Source organism: Cyprinus carpio, chromosome B22, assembly GCF_018340385.1.
Source record: "Cyprinus carpio isolate SPL01 chromosome B22, ASM1834038v1, whole genome shotgun sequence".
Classification (NCBI taxonomy): Eukaryota; Metazoa; Chordata; class Actinopteri; order Cypriniformes; family Cyprinidae; genus Cyprinus; species Cyprinus carpio.
The window spans coordinates 23,083,262-23,105,341 of NC_056618.1; the positions used below are offsets into that span (position 1 = coordinate 23,083,262).

The following is a 22,080-nucleotide window of genomic DNA, read 5'->3' on the forward strand; positions in this document are numbered from 1 at the left end:
ATTTTACATTACTTTTACATTTAATAAGCCCAGTCATATACAAACATTACTAAATTAGCCAATTCAAATTAAAAATACAATAAATCCCCAAAAACTACACAACTATAGTGTAAAAATATTATTAAAACATGTTGTCATGTTACACGAAAAATTACACTTATGTTACAAAATATCAGATCTCTGGAACTCCAGACATTGTTATTACCCTATTTTAAACTTTTAGACTATAGGCTTTCTAGAAGGCCAAAATAAAGCTTGTTCACAAACTTTTACCTTATCTAGAGCCCTTAAATGCATAGGCTGCCTCGTGTCTTTAGCGAACCGGGAGATCATACCTTCTCCCTCCTTCACTGTTTGAAGTTAGACATCAACTTTCATAGTAGGCCTATTCCTCAATATATTCATTTATAAACAATATAACAAGAGAAAAAAAAAAAAGATTTGATTCATAAGAACGATTGGTTCTGTCAGAGTGGTTTTAGGAAGGGAAGGAATACAATGGATTCAGTAGTAAGATTAGAGACTGAAATAAGGAAGGCACAAACTAATAGAGACCGTAGTTGCAGTATTCTTTGATATTGAAAAAGCCTACGATATGATGTGGAAGGAGGGGTTATTAATCAAGCTAAATAAAATAGGGATAGGTGGGAAATTGTTTAATTGGGTAAAAGGCTTTCTGTTTGGCAGGAAAATTCAAGTGAGAATTGGGGCAGAAATGTCAAGCCAATATGAGGTTGGGAATGGAACACCCCAAGGAAGTGTAATAAGTCCACTGTTATTTATTATTATGATAAATGATGTCTTTGTAAATGTTCCAGAAGACATTGGAACATCTTTGTTTGCAGACGATGGAGCAATGTGGAAAAGAGGAAGGAATACAGAGTACATAATTAGGAAGGTTCAGAAAGCAATTGATAAAGTGGTAGAATGGGCATATGAATGGGGATTTAGGTTCTCAATAGAAAAGACTCAGACAGTCTTTTTTACCAGAAAAAGAATTCAGGAAGATAGGAGGTTAAGGATGTATGGCAGAGAATTAGAGAGGATCCTTTAAATTTTTAGGCGTGGTATTTGATTCGAGGTTGACATTTGCAGAGCAAATAAAGAAAATTGAGGATAAATGTAAAAAGGTAATTAATATGATGAGATGTTTGACAGGAAGAGAGTGGGGAGCCAGTCGTTCATCTCTTAAAAGGATATATGTGGCCTTGATAAGATCAGTGTTGGATTATGGGAGTATAGTGGTTGGGTCTACAGCGAAGTCTCTTCTAAAGAGATTAGAGGTCATTCAGACTCAAGCACTAAGAATTTGTTGTGGTGCTTTTAAGACTTCTTCAGTACCTGCTATACAAGTGGAAATGGGCGAAATGCCACTGGAATTAAGGAGGATTCAACTGATGGCTAATTATTGGGCAGGACTGCAGGGACATGATGACTCTCATCCCACAAAAGCAGTATTGCAGGATTGCTGAGAAAATGGAAGAAATTTAAAGGAAAACTTTGGTCGAATTGGAAACAACATCGCAAAAGAGTTATAATAATAATAATAATAATAATTCCTTACATTTATATAGCGCTTTTCTGGGCACTCAAAGCGCTTTACATAGAAGGGGGTATCTCCTCAACCACCACCAGTGTGCAGCATCCACCTGGATGATGCGACGGCAGCCATATTCGCCAGAAATGCCCACCGCACACCGCACACCAGCTTATTGGTGGAGAGGAGACAGAGTGATGAAGCCAATCAGTAGATATGGGGATGGTTAGGAGGCCATGATGGTCAGAGGCCAATTGGCGAATTTTGCCAGGATGCCTTTTTCGAAGGACATCCTGGGATTTTTAATGACCACAGAGAGTCAGGACCTCAGTTTAACGTCTCATCCGAAAGACGGTGCTTTTTGTCAGCATAGTGTCCCCATCACTACACTGGGGCGCTAGGACCCACACAGACCACAGGGTGAGCACCCCCTGCTGGCCTCACTAACACCTCTTCCAGCAGCAACCTTATTTTTCCCAGGAGGTCTCCCATCCAGGTACTGACCAGGCTCAGCCCTGCTTAGCTTCAGTGGGCAACCAGTCTTGGGCTGAAGGGTGATATGGCTACTGGCCTAGAAGTGTTTAACTTGCGAATAAGCCCTACAGTAGTTTGTCCTGAGATTGCCCCTTGGAAGATTACATGGCCTGAGGTAGACTGGTTTGCGCTTGAGGAGAAAAAGAAAGCAAAGGATGAAATTAATTTGAAAAGTATATTTAACAACCGAGTAGGAGGTAATTATAGTGAATTCATACAAATTTATACAGATGGTGCAAAAAAAAAAACAGAAACAGGAAAAACAGGGTTTGGGGTGGCAATTCTAGGAAAAGAAATATAAATTAGTAAAAGAGCATCTAATAAATTAGGGGTATATACAGTAGAGATGATGGCAGTTTTAATTGCTTTGCAATGGGTGGAAAGGGAAGGGCAGGGAAAGGTATTGATATGCTCTGACTCTTTATCAGTTTTAGCGAGTTTAAAGTCATTCCATTCAAAAGCTCGGCAAGATATCCTGTATGAAGTGCTTCAATTAAACACAAAAATAGTTAATAAGGGAAATCAGGTAAGATATATGTTTGTCCCAGCACATGTTGGGATTAGGGGTAATGAGATGGCGGACAGGCTGGCTAAAAGGGCACTAACAAAAGAGAACATCGAGATGCAGGTTAATGAAAACTGAGGTCAAATGCATAGTATGAGAAAATCAATAAAAGGTGGCAAAAATCAATAAAAGATAGGCGGGAACGAGAGAAGAAAGGGAGGCATTTATATCAAGTTCAGATAAATGTAAAAGAGGAAAGGGTGGAAATTGGAAATAGGAGAGAAGATGCTGTGATGACTAGGTTAAGGTTGGGACATTGTTTACTGAATAAAACACTAAAGATGATAGGGAAGCACCAGACAGGATTGTGTGAGGGATGTCGAGAAGAGGAGTCAGTGGAGCACATAATCATGACTTGTAAGAGATATGAAACACAGAGACAGGTAATGAAGTATAAACTAAGGGAGATTGGGGTCCAGGAGATTACATTACAGGGGTTACTAAGCACAGTAAATAGGGCACAGAGTAGAATATTGATTACCTTTTTAAGGGAAGCAAGGGTTTTAGGCAGGATTTGATGCATGATGTGTGTGTGGTGTGGATATTAATGTTAGGCAACAATATTAATAATAATTATTAGTAAAAAAAACTATTATATCAACAACACTCAATAAAAGAAGGCGGCAATAAACCAACAATCTGGATGCCAACCGCCGTTAAACTGGAAAGAAGAAGAAAAAATAAAGCCTATAATCACCCCACTCACGTGTTAACTTTATTGAGAGTCATTCCATCAGCCATTAACTGTAAAAAGAGCATTTCATGGTGTATTATTAATAAGAAATCAGACTCAGTATGTTAATGATTTTATTATCCATTTGTTGAGGATGTAATGTTAAAATACAGAAACCGGTATTGGGTTAAAACTGTGATTAAAGTAATTCATAAAATGATAAAAGAGCAATAAGAAAAGTTTATACAATTATAAATGCTGGAGTAATGTAGCTATATACTGAATTGTAATTTTCAATGTTTGAGTTTAGAGTTTGCACATTACTCACCTGTATTTATGTTAACAGAGTGTAATGTGATACTTTAATGTTATTTACTATACTTGCCTCTGCACAGTGTAAGAGTGAGTATTGAACATGTTTAGATTTATTGTGTTATAGTGTTAATGGGTTTAGAAAAGGTAACTTTAAGGATAGTGTGATGGTGTGTTCAGTCAGTGTCATGAATATGCATAAATGCTTGCACTTTGAGACATTATTTTTGATACTGTTAAGAAAACTGATGCTAGTAGAGTGAAAGAGCGCTCAGTATGTAATGAGTGAGTTCGAGTGTACACGCTACAGAGAGTGTTCCCGATCTAACCTGTCTTTTTATACAGGAATAAATGTGTTGCACCACGGAAGAGCACCGACTCATTTTTGAAAAGTGTAACACATACAGCTTAAATGATATATATACTTTGTTTGGGTTTCCCATAATTTTCTTGAAATAACTAAAATGGACAAACAGAACAGGATAACAATCTTTTGACTTGTGTTATGCTGATCAAGGGGAATGCACTGATTAGCCACAACATTAAAAGCACCTACCTAATATCTTGTAGACCCCCCTTGTGTTGCCAAAACAACTCTGAAGCATCAAGGCATGGACTTCACAAGACCTCTGAATCCCATGTATCTGGCACCAAAACATTAGCAACAGATCTTTGAAGTTGTGAGGTGTGGCCTCCATGGATTGGATTTGTTCCTCAAAACACTCCTGAAAAATTTTGAACAACACACCCGGCCATCCAACTGATCTAAAAGAAAACAAGATGACTCAGAAAAGGCAACCTTCTATCATTGCTCCATGGTCTAGTTCTGATGCTCACATGTCCATAGGCCCTTTCGGCGCTGGACATGGGACATCATGGACACTCTGACCAGTGTATACCAGTCTATGACCTTATACCCACCAATCTGCCAAGTAGTGTGTGTTCTGAAACCTTTCTATCATGGTTAGCATTAAGTTTATCAGCAATTTTAACTACAGTAGCTCTTGTGTGTAGCGGACAAGATGCCTTTGCTTCCCACATGTATCCATGAACCTTGTGCACCCATGACCCTGATGCTGGTTCACCAGTTGTCATTTCTTGCACTACTTTTGGTAGGTACTAACCACTGCAGGTTTGCAATGCACAACTTTAGATTAGGCCCTTCTTAATGGAACATGCTGCACAGCTTCTTGTCCAGGCCCTTGTCCTTTCTAAGCTGGAGTGTTGCAACCTTCTTCTGGCTGAACTTCCAAAATGTGCAATCAACCCCAGATTAACCAGAACTAAGCAGCAAGACTTGTTTTCAATAAGCCTAAGAAAGCCTACACATCACACTTCTCTTTATCTCTCTATTGGCTGCGGATCGCATTTTCTAGACACTAATGCTTACATACAGAACAGCCACGGGCTCCACACCCTCCTACTTCCATTCACTCTTTCAAGTGTAAACCCCCTCCAGAAGCCTGTGGTCAGTACGTGAGTAGCGGCTCGTTCCATAACAGATGTGCACAAATCACTTTCCAGAATGTTTTTCTTTCACTGATCCTTGCTGGTGGAATCTTCCTGATTCCATCCAGACAGTCAAATGCCTGACAATATTCAAGAAACAGCTGAAAACTCATCTCTTCTGTGAGCACTTAATGGCATCCTGCTGATTTAAAAAAAAGAAGAAGAAAAAACAAAACTTATTTTTCTATGCTTTCACTATTCCTATACTCCTTTTCCTTGCTTGTACTACTGTTTGAATCTTTGTATTGCTAGCACTTCTTGTGGTATTGCCTCATAAATCACTTGTTATTCTATTGTAAAGATATAATCAATGTTATTCATTTCTCCTTTCAGAAGTTTTAATATTATGGCTGATCAGTGTAAACCCCTGTCTATGCAGCACACTATATGGCTTAAATGGGATCATCATCCAGATAGTCGTTTGCAAAGCGAAGCATCTGCTGTAGAGCGGTGAGCAGCAGGATGTCACAGTTGAGCTCCAGCTCCAGCTCCTGACTGTAGTTCTTCACCGGTAACACACAAGACACCGGCACACCCAACCAAGAGCTCATCTCCTGCACCTGCAGACACAAAACAACACCTCACTCTCTCTGAGTCCTGTAGCAACAGACATCTGATCATGTGACCGCGTCTCACCTTCGACTTGATGTAGGAACTTGCATAAGTGTTTTGAAGGTCCTTCTGCACATGAGGACATGCTTCATCTACTTTTGTCATCAAGGCGATCTGAGGAATGGCTAATAAATTTTTAACAAACTTTCAGCCCATCATGGAACATTGTGCATTGGCCAAGAGTTATAAAAAATGGTCTAAATATTTGGTTAGTTAGCTTACCCCAGTGAGTTTATTTGACTACGTATAGAATTAAGTTTTTCCTGTAGTTTGTCAGACATGAGGGAGATTTTGATGGTGTCTATCACATACACCACACAGTGGATCTTCTCCTGTAGAGATGCAGGTCTGGAGGCCTTTTGCTCATCAGGTTTAAACGGTGCCATGGGGTTGAACTGTATCAAGAAAATTTAACAGAAAGTATATTAAAGATCTTAAATACTTGAATTCATTTTGGGGTCCCACTTTATATTAGGTGGCCTTAACTACTACTTGGGGGCAGTCGTGGCCTAGTGGTTGCTTACATCAGCTGCGTTAATGGCTTGTTTGTTATTTTGTTTTGTTATTTTAGTTTATTGTTTTTGTGCTTTATCCTGGGCACAGGCACAGTCGTGGGGAGGCCTGCTTTAACGGCATTTTGTCATGGGGAGTTTAGGCGCTGCTGATATTGTGTAATAAAAATCTCTGTCCTTGGGGTTATGCATGAAGAGCTGTTTTTTTTTTTACATTAAAAAATCTCAGGGACAGTTCCGTTTGTCTTGTCTTGATTTTTTTGTAGCTCCATCTGTGGAGGTTTTGAATAGGATGACAAAGGATCAGTTATGCGTAAAGTTTCATGAACATTATAACTTTCCTTGACTTAGGGTTTACCCAGAACAGCCGAATTGGCCCAGATAAAAAGTGCGTCAGTTCAGGCGGAATTGGCTGTCAGGAATATTCTTTCATCACCTGCATCTCTAATTATGGAGGAGTTAGAGCTAGGAGAAGCAACGCATTACGACACCTCTTTTCGACAGAGTTTTCTAAATGTCACCTACGTTTGAGCAACAGAAAGTGTTAATAGAAATGCAACAGAAAGAAAGGAAGCTGAGCGCCGAGAGAGAAGCTCAGCGTGAGGCAGAGCGAACGAAAGGGGAAGCTGAGGCGATCAATTAGAAATGGAAAGAATAAAAAAGTGAACGTGATGTGGCTTTTAGAACAACTGAGACTGGTCAGCTGAAGGTAGGCTTTCATTTGATGGGGTGAGGGTACTGCTCCTAGGGGTTTGTCGTCCCCTGATATATCTAACATGGTTAGGTTGCTTCGAAGTTCAATGAGAGAGATCCAGATATTTTATTTTTCTTTCAATTGAGGAATGGCTGAGGACCGTGGCTGGTCTGACTCTGAGAGAGAACTTTGTTACTCCAAAGTGTTCTTGTAGGTAGAGCACAAAAAGAGCTTATTGGGCGCTGCCTGTGCCAGAAAGAAAAAAACTATGTAAAAGTAAAAGAGGCAGTGCTTAAAATTTACGAATTAGTTCCTGAAGCTTATCGCTTTCTGCGGTTTCAAGAGCTGGAGAAAATGGGAGACAAACAGATGTATACAGAGGTGTAGAGAGAGAGAGCTTTGAATAGCCACTTTAATCGTTGGTGCTCTGCAGTGGGGTGTCGCTACTTTTGAAGAAGTTGTTCTAACTTGATTGTTTTAGAACAGTTTAGAAAACATCCTTCCTGAGCATATCAGCTTCACATATATCTGAGCATAAGATGAAAACCGCAGTGGAAGCCCAAAGTAGTCATTGGCTGGACGATTTCGCTTTGACACAAAAAAGGACAGTTTAAAAGGAAAACAATACAGGTAAGGTTTTATGCAGGAACAAGGTTTTGGATGTTTCAATAGAGAGTTTTGGGGTCTCTTCATTAGGTTAATTTGGGGCCACCTTTTTTTACTCCAGAGTAGAATAGATTTACATGCTAATCAGTCAGTGCACAAGGGCTTCCTGTGAGTCTTCACAGAGATTCTAGGTTTTCTGCTTTTTACACCTACCAGTCAGGCTAAGAAGGATGCTGCTGTGTAATAGATACTGCTTGGACTAAGGGGCGTTGGGAAGGACTGTCCTGTTTTAAAGGGGAAAAGTCAGAGAAATGGTACTGATGTTGTTAGGGGGGCAAGCACTTGCTGTATCTGAGTCGGGTATACCAAAAACGGGTATAAGTTTTGGGTGGCTGGGACTGAGGCTAAACCTGAAGGGGTTATGACTTCATCTCAGCCATCAGGCCTGAGCTGTTGTTGCCAGCTTAGTGAGAGCAACGGTAGGGCTGATTCAGTTGAAACGGTGGAAGTGTCTACTTTCCTTTTTGTTTACAGATGGCAGTTTCACTGGTGGGTAGTTCCATCCAGGTGCCAGTTAAAATATACTTAGGGACACAGGGGGCATCTGAGTCTTTTATCTTGGAGTCTGTTTTGCCTTTTCTACTGACTCTGAGCACTGGGAAACAATGATGTTTTAGTCCGGGGGATTGGGTTACAGGTTTGTTCCATTGCACAGGATTTATCTGCAAAAGTCTGATTTCCAGTACAGGGGGAAGTAGTTTATAGCAGTCCGCCCTTCCTTACCTGTCAAGGGCATCCATCTCCTCTTAGGCAATAGCCTGGCTGGAGAGCATATAATTCCGCGTGATATACCGCCCCCTGTAATTAAGAATATTCCCTCTATTCCAGCTGACAGTATGTTAACATCAGAATTGCTGTCTTTCCCGGCAGGACCGGGGTAGACCAATGATAGTCTAAAAAAAAGAAAAATGTGAATATTTATTAATGAACCATGTTGAAAAAACTCAGCCTATTTGAAAAAATATTGTTGATGCTATGGCTAGTTAACTAGATAGCTGATGCTAATTTGAGGTAATTTTTAAATATAGGTCCAAATATTTGTATTCAACCACTGTACACTGTCTGAAATTAGTTATAAAGTCCTAAATGACCATAAAGAGTTGGGAGAAAATCAGATGCGTGTCAGATCCGCTTTAGGTGCATCAGATTTTAAAGAGACAGCATGCTTTTGAAGGGAAACCCCCAGTAGTCTGTCATTGATGTAAATAAAAAAAATAAAAAGAGAAATCACTCACTGCTCTGCTGGCTGGTTAACTTTTGTAACTAAAATAAAGATTAATCTATATAGTTAATGCATATACTGTACAATTAATAGTTTATGTGAAATAAATTGTTGTTATAGGCCTAGCCTATTGTTATATTTTTCAGATTCTATTAAATATTAAAAATAATGGCTTTCAATTATACTGTAATGTTGAATGGCTATAATTAATGGCTAAAATTGAGGGGAAATGCATTTAATAAAGACATCAGTAACATTTTTGGGTATCAATGATACGGGTTTATTAAAAAAGGGCTGCTTAGAAAAAAAGATGCCATTAAACACATTTTTAAAAAGAGACCATTTTTATGTTGTCTCTTTTAAATTTTGGGAGGTTCAATGTTAAATCATGACAGCTTTAAATTATTAATAAGAAATTTAAATCGGATTAATTACAGAAAATTTGATTATTTAAATTTTTTTTAATCGCTTTCCCCTTTTTTTTAAACCCTTTTTATAGATGTTACTGTTGGATTATTAGTTAATTTTACTGCTGAATATGCATTTCAGTATAATTTCTAATTTTAAAGGGCCCCAGGAAGAGACGGGGACAGCCCCTTGGCCCCCATTAAAAATATTCCATTTGATAATCCAGCCCCCAATTAACCTTATGAATAGCCCTGGCTTATACAGTTTCTAACATCTTGTTTTCTGTTTTCCTTAATTTGCAGTTCTAACACATCATTCTAGTATTATACTATTAATCCAGATTGTGGCACAACAATATAACAAGCAATTACAAAATTTAACATGCAGCTTAAATTACCCATAATTATGCTTCCATAATTTTCTTGGAAATAACTGTCGGACAAACAGGAACAGGATAACAATCTTTGACTTATCGTGTTATGCTGGATCAAGGGGAATGCACTGATTAGCCACAACATTAAAAGCATCCTACCTAATATCTTGTAGACCCCCCCCTTGTGTTGCCAAAACAACTCTGAAGCATCAAGGTATGGACTGATACAAGACCCCTCTGAATCCCATGTATCTGGCACCAAAACATTAGCAACAGATCTTTGAAGTTGTGAGGTGTGGCCTCCATGGATTGGATTTGTTCCTCAAAACACTCCTGAAAAATTTTGAACAACACACCCGGCCATCCAACTGATCTAAAAGAAAACATGATGACTCAGAAAAGGCAACCTTCTATCATTGCTCCATGGTCTAGTTCTGATGCTCACATGTCCATAGGCCCTTTCGGCGCTGGACATGGGACATCATGGACACTTTGACCAGTGTATACCAGTCTATGACCTTATACCCACCAATCTGCCAAGTAGTGTGTGTTCTGAAACCTTTCTATCATGGTTAGCATTAAGTTTATCAGCAATTTTAGCTACAGTAGCTCTTGTGTGTAGCGGACAAGATGCCTTTGCTTCCCACATGTATCCATGAACCTTGTGCACCCATGACCCTGATGCTGGTTCACCAGTTGTCATTTCTTGCACTACTTTTGGTAGGTACTAACCACTGCAGGTTTGCAATGCACAACTTTAGATTAGGCCCTTCTTAATGGAACATGCTGCACAGCTTCTTGTCCAGGCCCTTGTCCTTTCTAAGCTGGAGTGTTGCAACCTTCTTCTGGCTGAACTTCCAAAATGTGCAATCAACCCCAGATTAACCAGAACTAAGCAGCAAGACTTGTTTTCAAGCAAGCCTAAGAAAGCCTACACACATCACACTTCTCTTTATCTCTCTATTGGCTGCGGATCGCATTTTCTAGACACTAATGGTTACATACAGAACAGCCACGGGCTCCACACCCTCCTACTTCCATTCACTCTTTCAAGTGTAAAGCCCCTCCAGAAGCCTGTGGTCAGTACTGTGAGTAGCGCTCGATCATTCCATAACAGAGGTGCACAAATCACTTTCCAGAATGTTTTCATTCACTGATCCTTGCTGGTGGAATCTTCCTGATTCCATCCAGACAGTCAAATGCCTGACAATATTCAAGAAACAGCTGAAAACTCATCTCTTCTGTGAGCACTTAATGGCATCCTGCTGATTTAAAAAGAAGAAGAAAAAACAAAACTTATTTTTCTATGCTTTCACTATTCCTATACTCCTTTTCCTTGCTTGTACTACTGTTTGAATCTTTGTATTGCTAGCACTTCTTGTGGTATTGCCTCATAAATCACTTGTTATTCTAAAATAAATAATCAATGTTATTCATTTCTCCTTTCAGAAGTTTTAATATTATGGCTGATCAGTGTAAACCCCTGTCTATGCAGCACACTATATGGCTTAAATGGGATCATCATCCAGATAGTCGTTTGCAAAGCGAAGCAATCTGCTGTAGAGCGGTGAGCAGCAGGATGTCACAGTTGAGCTCCAGCTCCAGCTCCTGACTGTAGCTCTTCACCGGTAACACACAAGACACCGGCACACCCAACCGAGAGCTCACCTCCTGCACCTGCAGACACAAAACAACACCTCACCTCTCTCTGAGTCCTGTAGCAACAGACATCTGATCATGTGACCGCTGTCTCACCTTTCGACTTGATGTAGGAACTTGCATAAGTGTTTTGAAGGTCCTTCTGCACATGAGGACATGCTTCATCTACTTTTGTAGGCGGAAGCGATCTGAGGAATGGCTAATAAATTTTTAACAAACTTTCAGCCCATCATGGAACATTGTGCATTGGCCAAGAGTTATAAAAAATGGTCTAAATATTTGGTTAGTTAGCTTACCCAGTGAGTTTATTTGACTACGTATAGAATTAAGTTTTTCCTGTAGTTTGTCAGACATGAGGGAGATTTTGTTGGTGTCTATCACATACACCACACAGTGGATCTTCTCCTGTAGAGATGCAGGTCTGGAGGCCTTTTGCTCATCAGGTTTAAATGGTGCTGTGGGGTTGAACTGTATCAAGAAAATTTAACAGAAAGTATATTAAAGAATATCTTAAATCTGAATCTTCAATTTATACTTGAATTCATTTTGGGGTCCCACTTTATATTAGGTGGCCTTAACTACTACTTGGGGGAAGTCATGGCCTAGTGGTTAGAGAGTTTGACTCCTAACCCTAAGGTTGTGGATTCGAGTCTCAGGCCAGCAATACCTTGACTGACCCTTGAGCAAGGCATCGAACCAGTGTGTTCACTGCTGTGTGTTGTCATGGACCTGCCTGGCTCCTCCTATTTGCTTTTTCCTGTTCATTGCGTCTCCCCTACAGGTGAGGGAGCACAGGTGTGGCATGTTGCGTGTGATTGCTTCCAGGATCGCATGTGATTGCTTTTAGTATCTTGGGCTTTAAAAATCTCTCCAGACCTGGTTGAGGATGGCCGCCGCTTCCCCTTCTCTCCCGCACCGTTTTGATGTTTTTGTTTCCTTATGCACAACAGCTCATATCTCTTGTTACATACATTTTAATTTCTCAACCTAACATATATACTGACTTTATTTAATTTACGTTGTTCACTCTTTATCTTTAATAAATATATTTCTTTATATGAACAGTCCGGGTGGTCTTCCCTCTCTGTTTACATAGCCTAGAATAGGCAGGATGTAACAGATTGGGGGCTCGTCCGAGATCTGAAAGACATTGGTAAATATATTTTTTTTTTCTTTAATGCTTATCACTAGGTTTTGATTAGCCTAGGTGTTGAAAGCTTTAAATATAGTAAATCCGTTTTGTTTAGTTGCGTTTGATTTGGAAAGCGCTGTATACGGATCTTGTGAAGATCCGATACAGTTCATTGAACCGAGCGTGTTGTTTTGAATCATTGGGAAGACGCATGTGGATTCGTTTAAAAATTAATTGGGTTTAGAATTATTTTGTTGTTGTTGTTTTTTCGTTGTTGGTGCATGAGAGGAGAAGAATATTTTGTTAATTTGTGCCTGGGCTGTTTTTGAAGTGAGCCAGGTTGAAGAATCTTTTATTGTTTGGTAAGTGTGGGTTGTGCCTGGCGCTTAGTTTATTGATAAAGTTCTGGAACATAATAATATCAGGCTTATGCGAGTAAGCTGCTTAATGGCTTGTTTGTTATTTTGTTTTTTGTTATTTTAGTTTATTGTTTTGTGCTATCCTGGGTAGAGGGCACAGTCGTGGAGGCCTGCTTTAACGGCATTTTGTCGGGGGAGATTAGGCGCCGCTGATATTGTGTAATAAAAATCTCTGTCCTTGGGGTATGCATGAAGAGGATCGCTTTTTTTTTTTTTTTTTTACAGGGCAGTTCCGTTTGTCTTGTCTTGATTTTTTTGTAGCTCCATCTGTGGAGGTTTTGAATAGTATGACAAAGGATCAGTTGCATAAAGTTTGCGAACATTATAACTTTGACTTAGGTTTACCCAGAACAGCGACCTATGGCCCAGATAAAAGTGTCAGTTCAGGCGGAATTGGTTGTCAGGAATATTCTTTCATCACCTGCATCTCTAATTATGGAGGAGTTAGAGCTAGGAGAAGCAACGTCGACACCTCTTTCGACAGAGTTTTCTAAATGTCACCTACGTTTGAGCAACAGAAAGTGTTAATAGAAATGCAACAGAAAGAAAGGGAAGCTGAACGTCGAGAGAGAGAAGCTCAACGTGAGGCAGAGCGGAACGAAAGGGAAGCTGAGCGTCAATTAGAAATGGAAAGAATAAAAAGTGAACGTGATGTGGCTTTAGAACAACTGAGACTGGTCGCTGAAGGTAGGCTTTCATTTGATGGGGGTGAGGGTACTGCTCCTAGGGGGTTTGTGCGTCCCCCCTGATATATCTAACATGGTTAGGTTGCTTCCGAAGTTCAATGAGAGAGATCCAGATATTTTATTTTCTTTAATTGAGAGTGTGGCTGAGGACCGTGGCTGGTCTGACTCTGAGAGAACTTTGTTACTCCAAAGTGTTCTTGTAGGTAGAGCACAAGAAGCGTTTATTGCGTTGCCTGTGCCAGAAAGAAAAAACTATGTAAAAGTAAAAGAGGCAGTGCTTAAAATTTACGAATTAGTTCCTGAAGCTTATCGTTTGCGGTTTCGCAGCTGGAGAAAGGGAGACAAACAGATGTATACAGAGGTAGCGAGAGAGCTGAATAGCCACTTTAATCGTTGGTGCTCTGCAGTGGGGGTCGCTACTTTTGAAGAGTTGTCTAACTTGATTGTTTTAGAACAGTTTAGAAACATCCTTCCTGAGCATATCGCTTCACATATATCTGAGCATAAGATGAAAACCGCAGTGGAAGCCGCAGTCGTGGCTGACGATTTCGTTTTGACACAAAAGGACAGTTTAAAGGAAAACAATACAGGTAAGGTTTATCAGGAACAAGGTTTTGGATGTTTCAATAGAGTTTTGGGGTCTTCTTCATTAGGTTAATTTGGGTCACCTACTCAGAGTAGAATAGATTTACATGCTAATCAGTCACACAAGGGCTTTGTGAGTCTTCACAGAGATTCTAGGTTTTCTGCTTTTACACCTACCAGTCAGGCTAAGAAGGATGCTGATGTGTGTCGATACTGCTTGGACAAGGGGCATTGGAAGAAAGACTGTCCTGTTTTAAAGGGGAAAAGTCAGAGAAATGGTACTGATGTTGTTAGGGGGGTCACACTTGCTGTATCTGAGTCGGGTATACCAAAACGGGTATAAGTTTTGGTGGCTGGGACTGAGGCTAAACCTGAAGGGGTTATGACTTCATCTCAGCTATCAGGCCTGAGCTCTGTTGGGGCTAGTGAGAGCAACGGTAGGGCTGATTCAGTTGAAACGGGTGGAAGTGTCTACTTTCCTTTTGTTACAGATGGCTTAGTTTCACTGGTGGGTAGTTCCATCCAGGTGCCAGTTAAAATACTTAGGGACACAGGGGCATCTGAGTCTTTTATCTTGGAGTCTGTTTTGCCTTTTTCTACTGACTCGAGCACTGGGAACAATGTTTTAGTCCGGGGGATTGGGTTACAGGTTTGTTCCATTGCACAGGATTTATCTGCAGTCTGATTTGGTACAGGGGGAAGTAGCCATAGCAGTCCGCCCTTCCTTACCTGTCAAGGGCATCCATCTCCTCTTAGGCAATAACCTGGCTGGAGAGCATGTCTGGCGTGATATACCGCCCCCTGTAATTAAGAATATTCCCTCTATTCCAGCTGACAGTGATGTTAATCATCAGAATTTGTCTGTCTTTACAGCTTGTGCAGTGACACGGGCTATGACCCGAATGATGATGTTTCTCAGACTAGGGAGTTAAAGTCTGTTGTTTTGCCTAATCTACCACCTCCTCTCTCCCATAGTGATTTTGTTGCAGCTCAAAAGGAGGATGCGACATTAAAAGATCTGTTCGTTGGGGTGTTGCCACCTGAGGACTTGTGCAATGCAGCAAGGGGTTATTTTGTTCAGGAGGGCTTGTTGATCCGGAAGTGGTCTTCTCACACTGATGAAGGGGTCGAGGACCCAGTGTTTCAAGTGGTATTGCCATTTAAGTTTAGAGAATTGGTCCTACAGACAGCTCATGGGGATGTAGCTGGGCACTTGGGGTTAAGAAAGACCTATGACCGGCTTATGAAGTACTTCTATTGGCCTCGCCTAAAGAAGGAGGTGGCATGCTTCATTAAGACGTGTCATGTATGCCAGTTAACGGGGAAGCCTAATCAGGTGTTAAAGCCAGCTCCACTTTACCCTATTCCAGCTATAGAGAAACCATTTGAACATTTGTTAATTGATTGTGTAGGACCATTGCCTCCATCTAAGTCGGGGTGTGTTTACATGTTGATGGTCATGTGTCAGTCTACCCTGCTGCCTATGCTTTGCATACAATCTCTACTAGATCTGTGGTGAAAGCCCTTTCACAGTTTATTTCCATCTTTGGTATCCCTCACACTATACAGAGTGATAGAGGCCTTTAACTTTACGTCACGCATGTTCAGAGAGGTGCTTAAGCAGTTGCGTGTGAAACATCAGCGTAGTAGCGCTTTTCACGCCCAGAGCCAAGGTGCTCTGGAGCGTTTTCATCAGACATTGAAGTCGCTTCTCAGGGGTTATTGTGTTGAGCTTAACAGAGAATGGGAGGAAGGGCTCCCATGGCTAATGTTGGTGGCACGAGAGGTAACCCAGGAGAGCACGGGATTCTCACCTAATGATTTGGTCTTTGGCTATAGAGTTCGTGGGCCTCTAGCAGTTTTGCAGGGGGAGCTGAAGTGTCCTGAGTCTCCTGTTAACTTGTTGGACTATGTTAATGGTTTTCGTCGTAGGTTGTTTTTAGCCTGTGAGATGGCGACTGACAACCTGACTAAAGCCCAACAGAAAATGAAGAGTTGGTACAACCGTCCGGCTGAGCCAAGGGTGTTCAGTCCTGGTGATCAGGTTTTGGCATTATTGCCGATAGCCAATTCCCCTTTCCTGGCAAAATACACAGGTCCCTATAGCGTTGTTCGGCAGGTGTCAGACCTGAATTATTTACTTTCTACACCAAATCGTAGGCGTTCCACACAGCTCTGTCACATTAATCTTTTGAAGTCCTATTACAGCAGGTCTTCAGTCTCTGGGGCAGCAGAGTCTGATGACCTGGTTATGTCCGTTTCTTTAGCCGCAGCTGTTGAGACTCCTAGGGCCTCTCCCTACATGGTGGCAGCAAGTAGTGGTGAGGATGTGGTAGGTCCTGATAACTGTGTGTTGCAACCTCGTTTGAGGAACTCTGAGAAACTGGGGGAGTTGAATACTTTGTTTGGGCATTTGCCAGATGAACGGGCATCAGAAATGACATCTTTGTTGTCTGTTTTTCCCTTCTTGTTTTCAGATACACCATCATGTACTCATTTAATTGAGCATGATATTGATGTCGGTGATGCGGACCCAATAAGACAGCGGTTCTATCGGATGTCACCAGACAAACAGCGATATCTAGAGGCAGAGGTGAAGTACCTGTTAGATAATAGGTTGGCAAAGCCCTCCTATTCAAGTTGGGCTTCACCCTGTATATTGGTCAGTAAACCTGATGGGACATATAGATTCTGTACTGATTATCGTAAACTGAATAACATCACAAAATCAGATTCTTTTCCAATCCCAAAGGTTGAAGATTGTGTTGATCGGGTAGGATCTGCAAGGTTTGTAAGTAAATTTGACTTGCTCAAAGGTTATTACCAAGTCCCTTTGTCATCTCGGGCTCAGGAGGTTTCAGCCTTCATAACACCATCTGGTTTGTATTCCTACTCTGTTATGAGTTTTGGTTTATGAAACGCACCAGCCACATTTCAACGACTTATGAACCGTGTCGTTTCTGGTTTGCAGGGGTGCGCGGTGTAGCTCCATGATGTGGTTGTGTATAGCGATGAGTGGCCTGAAGATCTGGACCGTATTCAGGCTCTCTTTACTAGGCTTGTGGACGCTCGCCTCACTGTAAATCTAGCCAAGTGTAAGGTTGCCCAGGCCACAGTTGTATACTTGGGGAAGATCGTAGGACAGGGGCAAGTGAAGCCCTTCCATGCTAAGGTGGTGGCTATTGAAAATTTCCCTGTTCCCACCACCAAACCCGAGTTGCCGCGTTTTTTGGAGAGGGTAGGATATTATCGTAGCTTTTGTTCCAACTTCTCTACGGTAGTAGCCCCTTTGACTAACCTGTTAAAAGCTAAAGTGAAGTTTGAATGGACTGTGACCTCTCAGGCTGCTTTTGATAATGTTAAGTTGTTGTTGACCTCGGCCCCAGTTTTGATGGCACCCCGTTTAGATCAGCCTTTCCAGATGCAGGTTGATGCAAGCCATGTGGGTGCTGGTGCTGTGCTCCTGCAGAGTGATGAGCAGGGGGTGGACAGGCCAATATGGTTCTTCTCTAGAAAGTTTAATTGTCATCAGTTGAATTATTCAACTATTGAGAAGGAAACTTTGGCATTAGTATGGGGTTTGCAACAGTTTGATGTGTATTTAGCTGGGGGCGCTGTTCCTATTACTGTTTACTCTGATCACAATCCACTTACATTCCTCCACTCGTTAAAGAGTCCTAGCCAGCGCCTTATGCGCTGGGCCTTCCTGTTTCTCCACTCATTTTTTCTGCCTGGTCTCCTTAAATGTAGCTTTCCAGGTACCGGGATTAGCTAGAGCTTTTGGTATGGGGGAGGGCGATTGGAGCTGCTGGAGGGGAGAGGGATTGGGGCCTGTGGACAAGTGTTCTTCTGTCCAGTTCATGTATATGGGCTGTCAACACCCCTGGACCGAAGTTAAGTGCTCACTTTTAGTTTATGGAAATTATTTTTAAAAAATTCCAAGTTGCTTGTTTTGTTGTGTGTGTGTGTGTGTGTGGGGGGGGGGGTTCTGAAGGTTTTTACAGAGGCCTTTTGGGGGCCTCTGTCTTAAGGGAGGGGGTGTCACGGACCTGCCAGGCTCCTCCTCTTTGCTTTTTCCTGTTCATTGCGTCTCCCCTACAGGTGATGGAGCACAGGTGTGGCATGTTGTGTGTGATTGCTTCCAGGATCGCGTGTGATTGCTTCTAGTATCTTGGGCTTTAAAAATCTCTCCAGACCTGGTTGAGGACAGCTGCCGCTTACCCTTCTCTCCCGCACCGTTTTGACGTTTTTGGTTCCTTATGCACGACACCTCATATCTTTTGTTGCATACATTTTCATTTCTCAACCTAACATATATACTGACTTTATTTAATTTACGTTGTTCATTCTTTATCTTTAATAAATATATTTCTTTATATGAACAATCCGCGTGGTCTTCCCTCTGTTTACATAGCCTAGAATAGGCAGGATGTAACAGTGTGTGCACTTTGGATGGGTTAAATGCAGAGCATGAATTCTGAGTATGGGTCACCATACTTGGCTGTATGTCAAGTCACTGTCACTATCTACTATGTACTTATATTTAAATTAGTCATTTTGTACAATGCACTTATTGTATACATACATGTTTTTACATTGTACTTGTATTTTAAAAAATACCTGCAAGTAATTACATCTGTAATTAATTTCTGTAATTACATTTATAAATACACTGTTGACCCATCCCTTACACCTTAACCCACCCTTAAACCTACCCATACCACCAAACCTGTCCCTAACCTTACCTATATCTAGGGCCCTATGATTTCCGCGATGTGGAAAACACGGACAGAATCGTGGAATCGAGTCATAAAAATGGAATTCACAGTTTACCGCGGAATGTCACGGAATTTGTCAAATTTTGAATGAATTAAACAAAAGTAGGTCATTACACTTAAATCAAATCACGATATGGACTAATATCTGTAACCATTTAGCCGCAAAAGTCGATTTAAATATGAATCCTGCATGTTTTGCTTGTGTCTGTTAATGAATGGTGCAGACGCAGGTTTCATTTATTACACACATACTGAACAACAACAACATCTCTAGAACTGCTATGAAAGAGCCTTCATGAGCATATGACCGTTTGATTTGAGTAAAACTAGCGTCATATCACATACACAGAACAAAAAAAAAGTTTGCTTAATTTTCAGTAATTAAAAGATAAATTAAATTAATATTTCATGCCTTGATTTGATAACCAGAAAAATTTAAATACACAACACAGAATTTTTGAGGGGAAAAAATAACAATAAAAAAATATGGTGAGAAAAAATAAAACATTTCATAGGCCCCTAAACGTAATTTTTGTTAAACTTTTATTAAATTGATGTGAAAATGTATAAGTTTCATGGTTTTAATTAATTCGACTTGCTTTTTAACTATTAATTTAACTATTAAAAAAGGAGTGGAGAAAAAATTAAAAACGAAAAAAGAAAACAGAATCCAGAAAAATTGAAATGGAAATAACGGAATTTGGAAAAAAATTAAACGGAATTTAGGAAAAAATTAAACGGATTTCATAGGGCCCTATATATCCCACCACAATAGCAGCAAAAGTGTTTTGCAATACAATATAAACACAATAAATACATTGTACTTATTTTCTGATGGAAGTACATAGTAGTTAAGGCCACTTAATATAAAGTGGGACCCATTATGGAGATAAGTGAGCCTTCTTTATGCTCTTACTTTATAGCGGTCTGGTATGTGACCTTGAAGAATGTTGCTGATGTCCTCAATATCCAGTCCTGCACCTGACTGCTCCTCGAGTCCCATGGTGTCACACAACACAAATGGCAATGGCTTTCTCTCACAACCGTCTTTCACTGGATATGTGCGAAACTACCAACCAAGAAGAAAATCACATAAAGATCTGAAGTCATCAAGAGATGTTCTTCAAACTAATGAGAGACTTATGTTGGAAACATTGAATCCTATTGATTTTGTACCTGTGTGGTGACACTAGTGCCTGCAGATCCTGACATGGCTTTGCTGGTCACGTGACCCATAAATATGGAGTTGATGGAGTTGAAGAAACTGGATTTTCCAGCACCTACAGGACCGATCATTAGGATTCGGACACGACTCACAGACGACATCAGGGGTTTATAATTCCTGATCATATCTATGAGCTTTTCTTTTTGTCTACAAAACATCACAACTTCATTATTGACAACTGCTATATGAAATCAACCAAAATAAAATAACACTGAGTGGAAACATACTTTTCTGTCCAAAGAATATTCCTCCATGGCTTCTCTTTTACACTAACCTGAAGGACTGGAAAAGTTTGAACAAATATTATTGTAGAACGTACGTTAAGCAAATGTTAATAATAGAAACAGTATAAACTAATAAATAGAACAATAGAAACCAAATAATTTAAATGACTGGACTTAATATATGATACACATTTTTTTCTGATGATTGACTTACTCTGTTTGACTTTGTACACCTCACATTCAGTCAGGTTAGTGTTGCTCCCAAACAACTTTGCATCAGTAAAACTGAATGAATCACCCCACTGATTTTCCACAACTGGTTGATTTTCATAGCAAAAGTACAACTGCCCGCCAAAGTTGGGCCCTCCAGCATCATCATAACGTGCATATTGTCCACTGTTCACTTTGATGCAGAGAGGGGTTCCATATCTAATGCTGAACAGGAAAGCTTCATTATCAGTAATATGCTGCCCACTCTGAGCATAATCTACACTAGTATATCCACCAAAGATGTAGCCTGAACTGTTGTAGGCTACAATTATGGTGGGACCCTGACGGTCACATCTCTGATGAAAGTCAGAAGCTTTATATCCATGAACTGAAGCTTTGTAGAGAAGAGACAGTTCCACATTCCCCAACAGGTTACAGAGCTTCTTCCTTTGCTCTTCTGTTAAATCTGAAGCAATGGGAGCCATGTCTTCCCCAAATCTTTTTTTTTGCATTTTTAAGACAAAACAATTATTATTATTATTATTAATATATATATACACACACACACACATCCCGAGAGTGTGACGGACATCGCATGGACAACTACAGGTGTCACCAACATGCATCATCTCTCGGAGAAAGTGAAAAAACACAAAACAGCAAAGATGCATATGGACAGTTGGGAACAGTGTAGTGTAAGGGAGCAGTGTGATATAAGAGAGTAATGTGATATAAGTGAACAGTGTAATACAAATGAGCAGTGTAAAAAAGTGAAAAAGAAAGTGATAGTGAAAAATTTAATATAATATAAGTGAGTTGTGTAAACAGTGATTTATGGGACTTCAATTATTTCTTATTAAACGGAAATTGAAGTAAAACTTTTTTGGAAAAACCACATCCTGGCTTCATTTGCTGCTGATTTGTGTTAACGCGCATATGTAATTACATAGAATATGTAATACCTTTATGAAATTTATGTTGACCATGATGCTTACCTTTTTGAAGCTTTAGGTGCGTCCTAAATCGCCTACTTATGCACAATTCTCTGCCGTTCTGTAGTATAAATAGTATGAGTAGTGCCCACACTGAAAATTCCAAAAAGAAAAAGTTCAAATAAAATAACCATACAATGCACTTAAAAAAAAGAGAAAAAAAAACGAAAGGCGTTTCTCAGTGTCAAGGATACTTCCTTGGCAGCTGGTCCTTCCAAGTCACTGCCTTCAGAGGCTAGGCGGGGCTCCTCTAAGCATTCGGAGAACACGTAAATGGAACAGGCTAGCAAGTGCACGTCATTGCGTCATTACGTCAGTGAAAAGGTCCGCTTTCGGCGCTGAAAAATGGAAGTGCAAACGTCACTGGTTTGGTTGCTTGTTTTCTACACGGAGACGTATGAACGCCTTCGTTTGTTCCTTGGTCCCTGTTAAAAAGACGAGAAAGCTATGAATAATGCTGTGAATGGTATAATGGTATAATATTAACGTTAAATTACTTTGGACAACTTAACTTGTTATTTATAAAAGAAATGCCGGTGACGGCAACCAAGCT

General features: G+C 40.4%; 1 protein-coding gene across 2 annotated transcripts in view; it reads right to left on the bottom strand.

Annotated features, from left to right (window-relative positions):
• LOC109047342 (interferon-induced protein 44-like) overlaps nt 1–21,659 on the bottom strand; it is a 39,260-nt gene extending 17,601 nt beyond the window's left edge. The window contains exons 1-8 of one of the 2 annotated variants that reach the window (XM_042749198.1): nt 21,531–21,659; nt 20,540–21,033; nt 20,329–20,383; nt 20,053–20,248; nt 19,793–19,945; nt 11,573–11,744; nt 5,767–5,867; nt 5,568–5,690 (exon numbers count right to left, since the gene is read on the bottom strand). In XM_042749198.1, the coding sequence (XP_042605132.1) occupies nt 5,568–5,690; nt 5,767–5,867; nt 11,573–11,744; nt 19,793–19,945; nt 20,053–20,248; nt 20,329–20,383; nt 20,540–21,020 (1,281 nt within the window). In that variant the 5' untranslated portion in view covers nt 21,021–21,033; nt 21,531–21,659. Of the gene's footprint in view, nt 1–4,393; nt 5,691–5,766; nt 5,868–5,965; nt 6,138–11,572; nt 11,745–19,792; nt 19,946–20,052; nt 20,249–20,328; nt 20,384–20,539; nt 21,034–21,530 lie in introns of those variants that run through there. The other variant, XM_042749199.1, reaches the window with a different exon arrangement.
• Nucleotides 21,660–22,080: the final 421 nt, after the last annotated feature.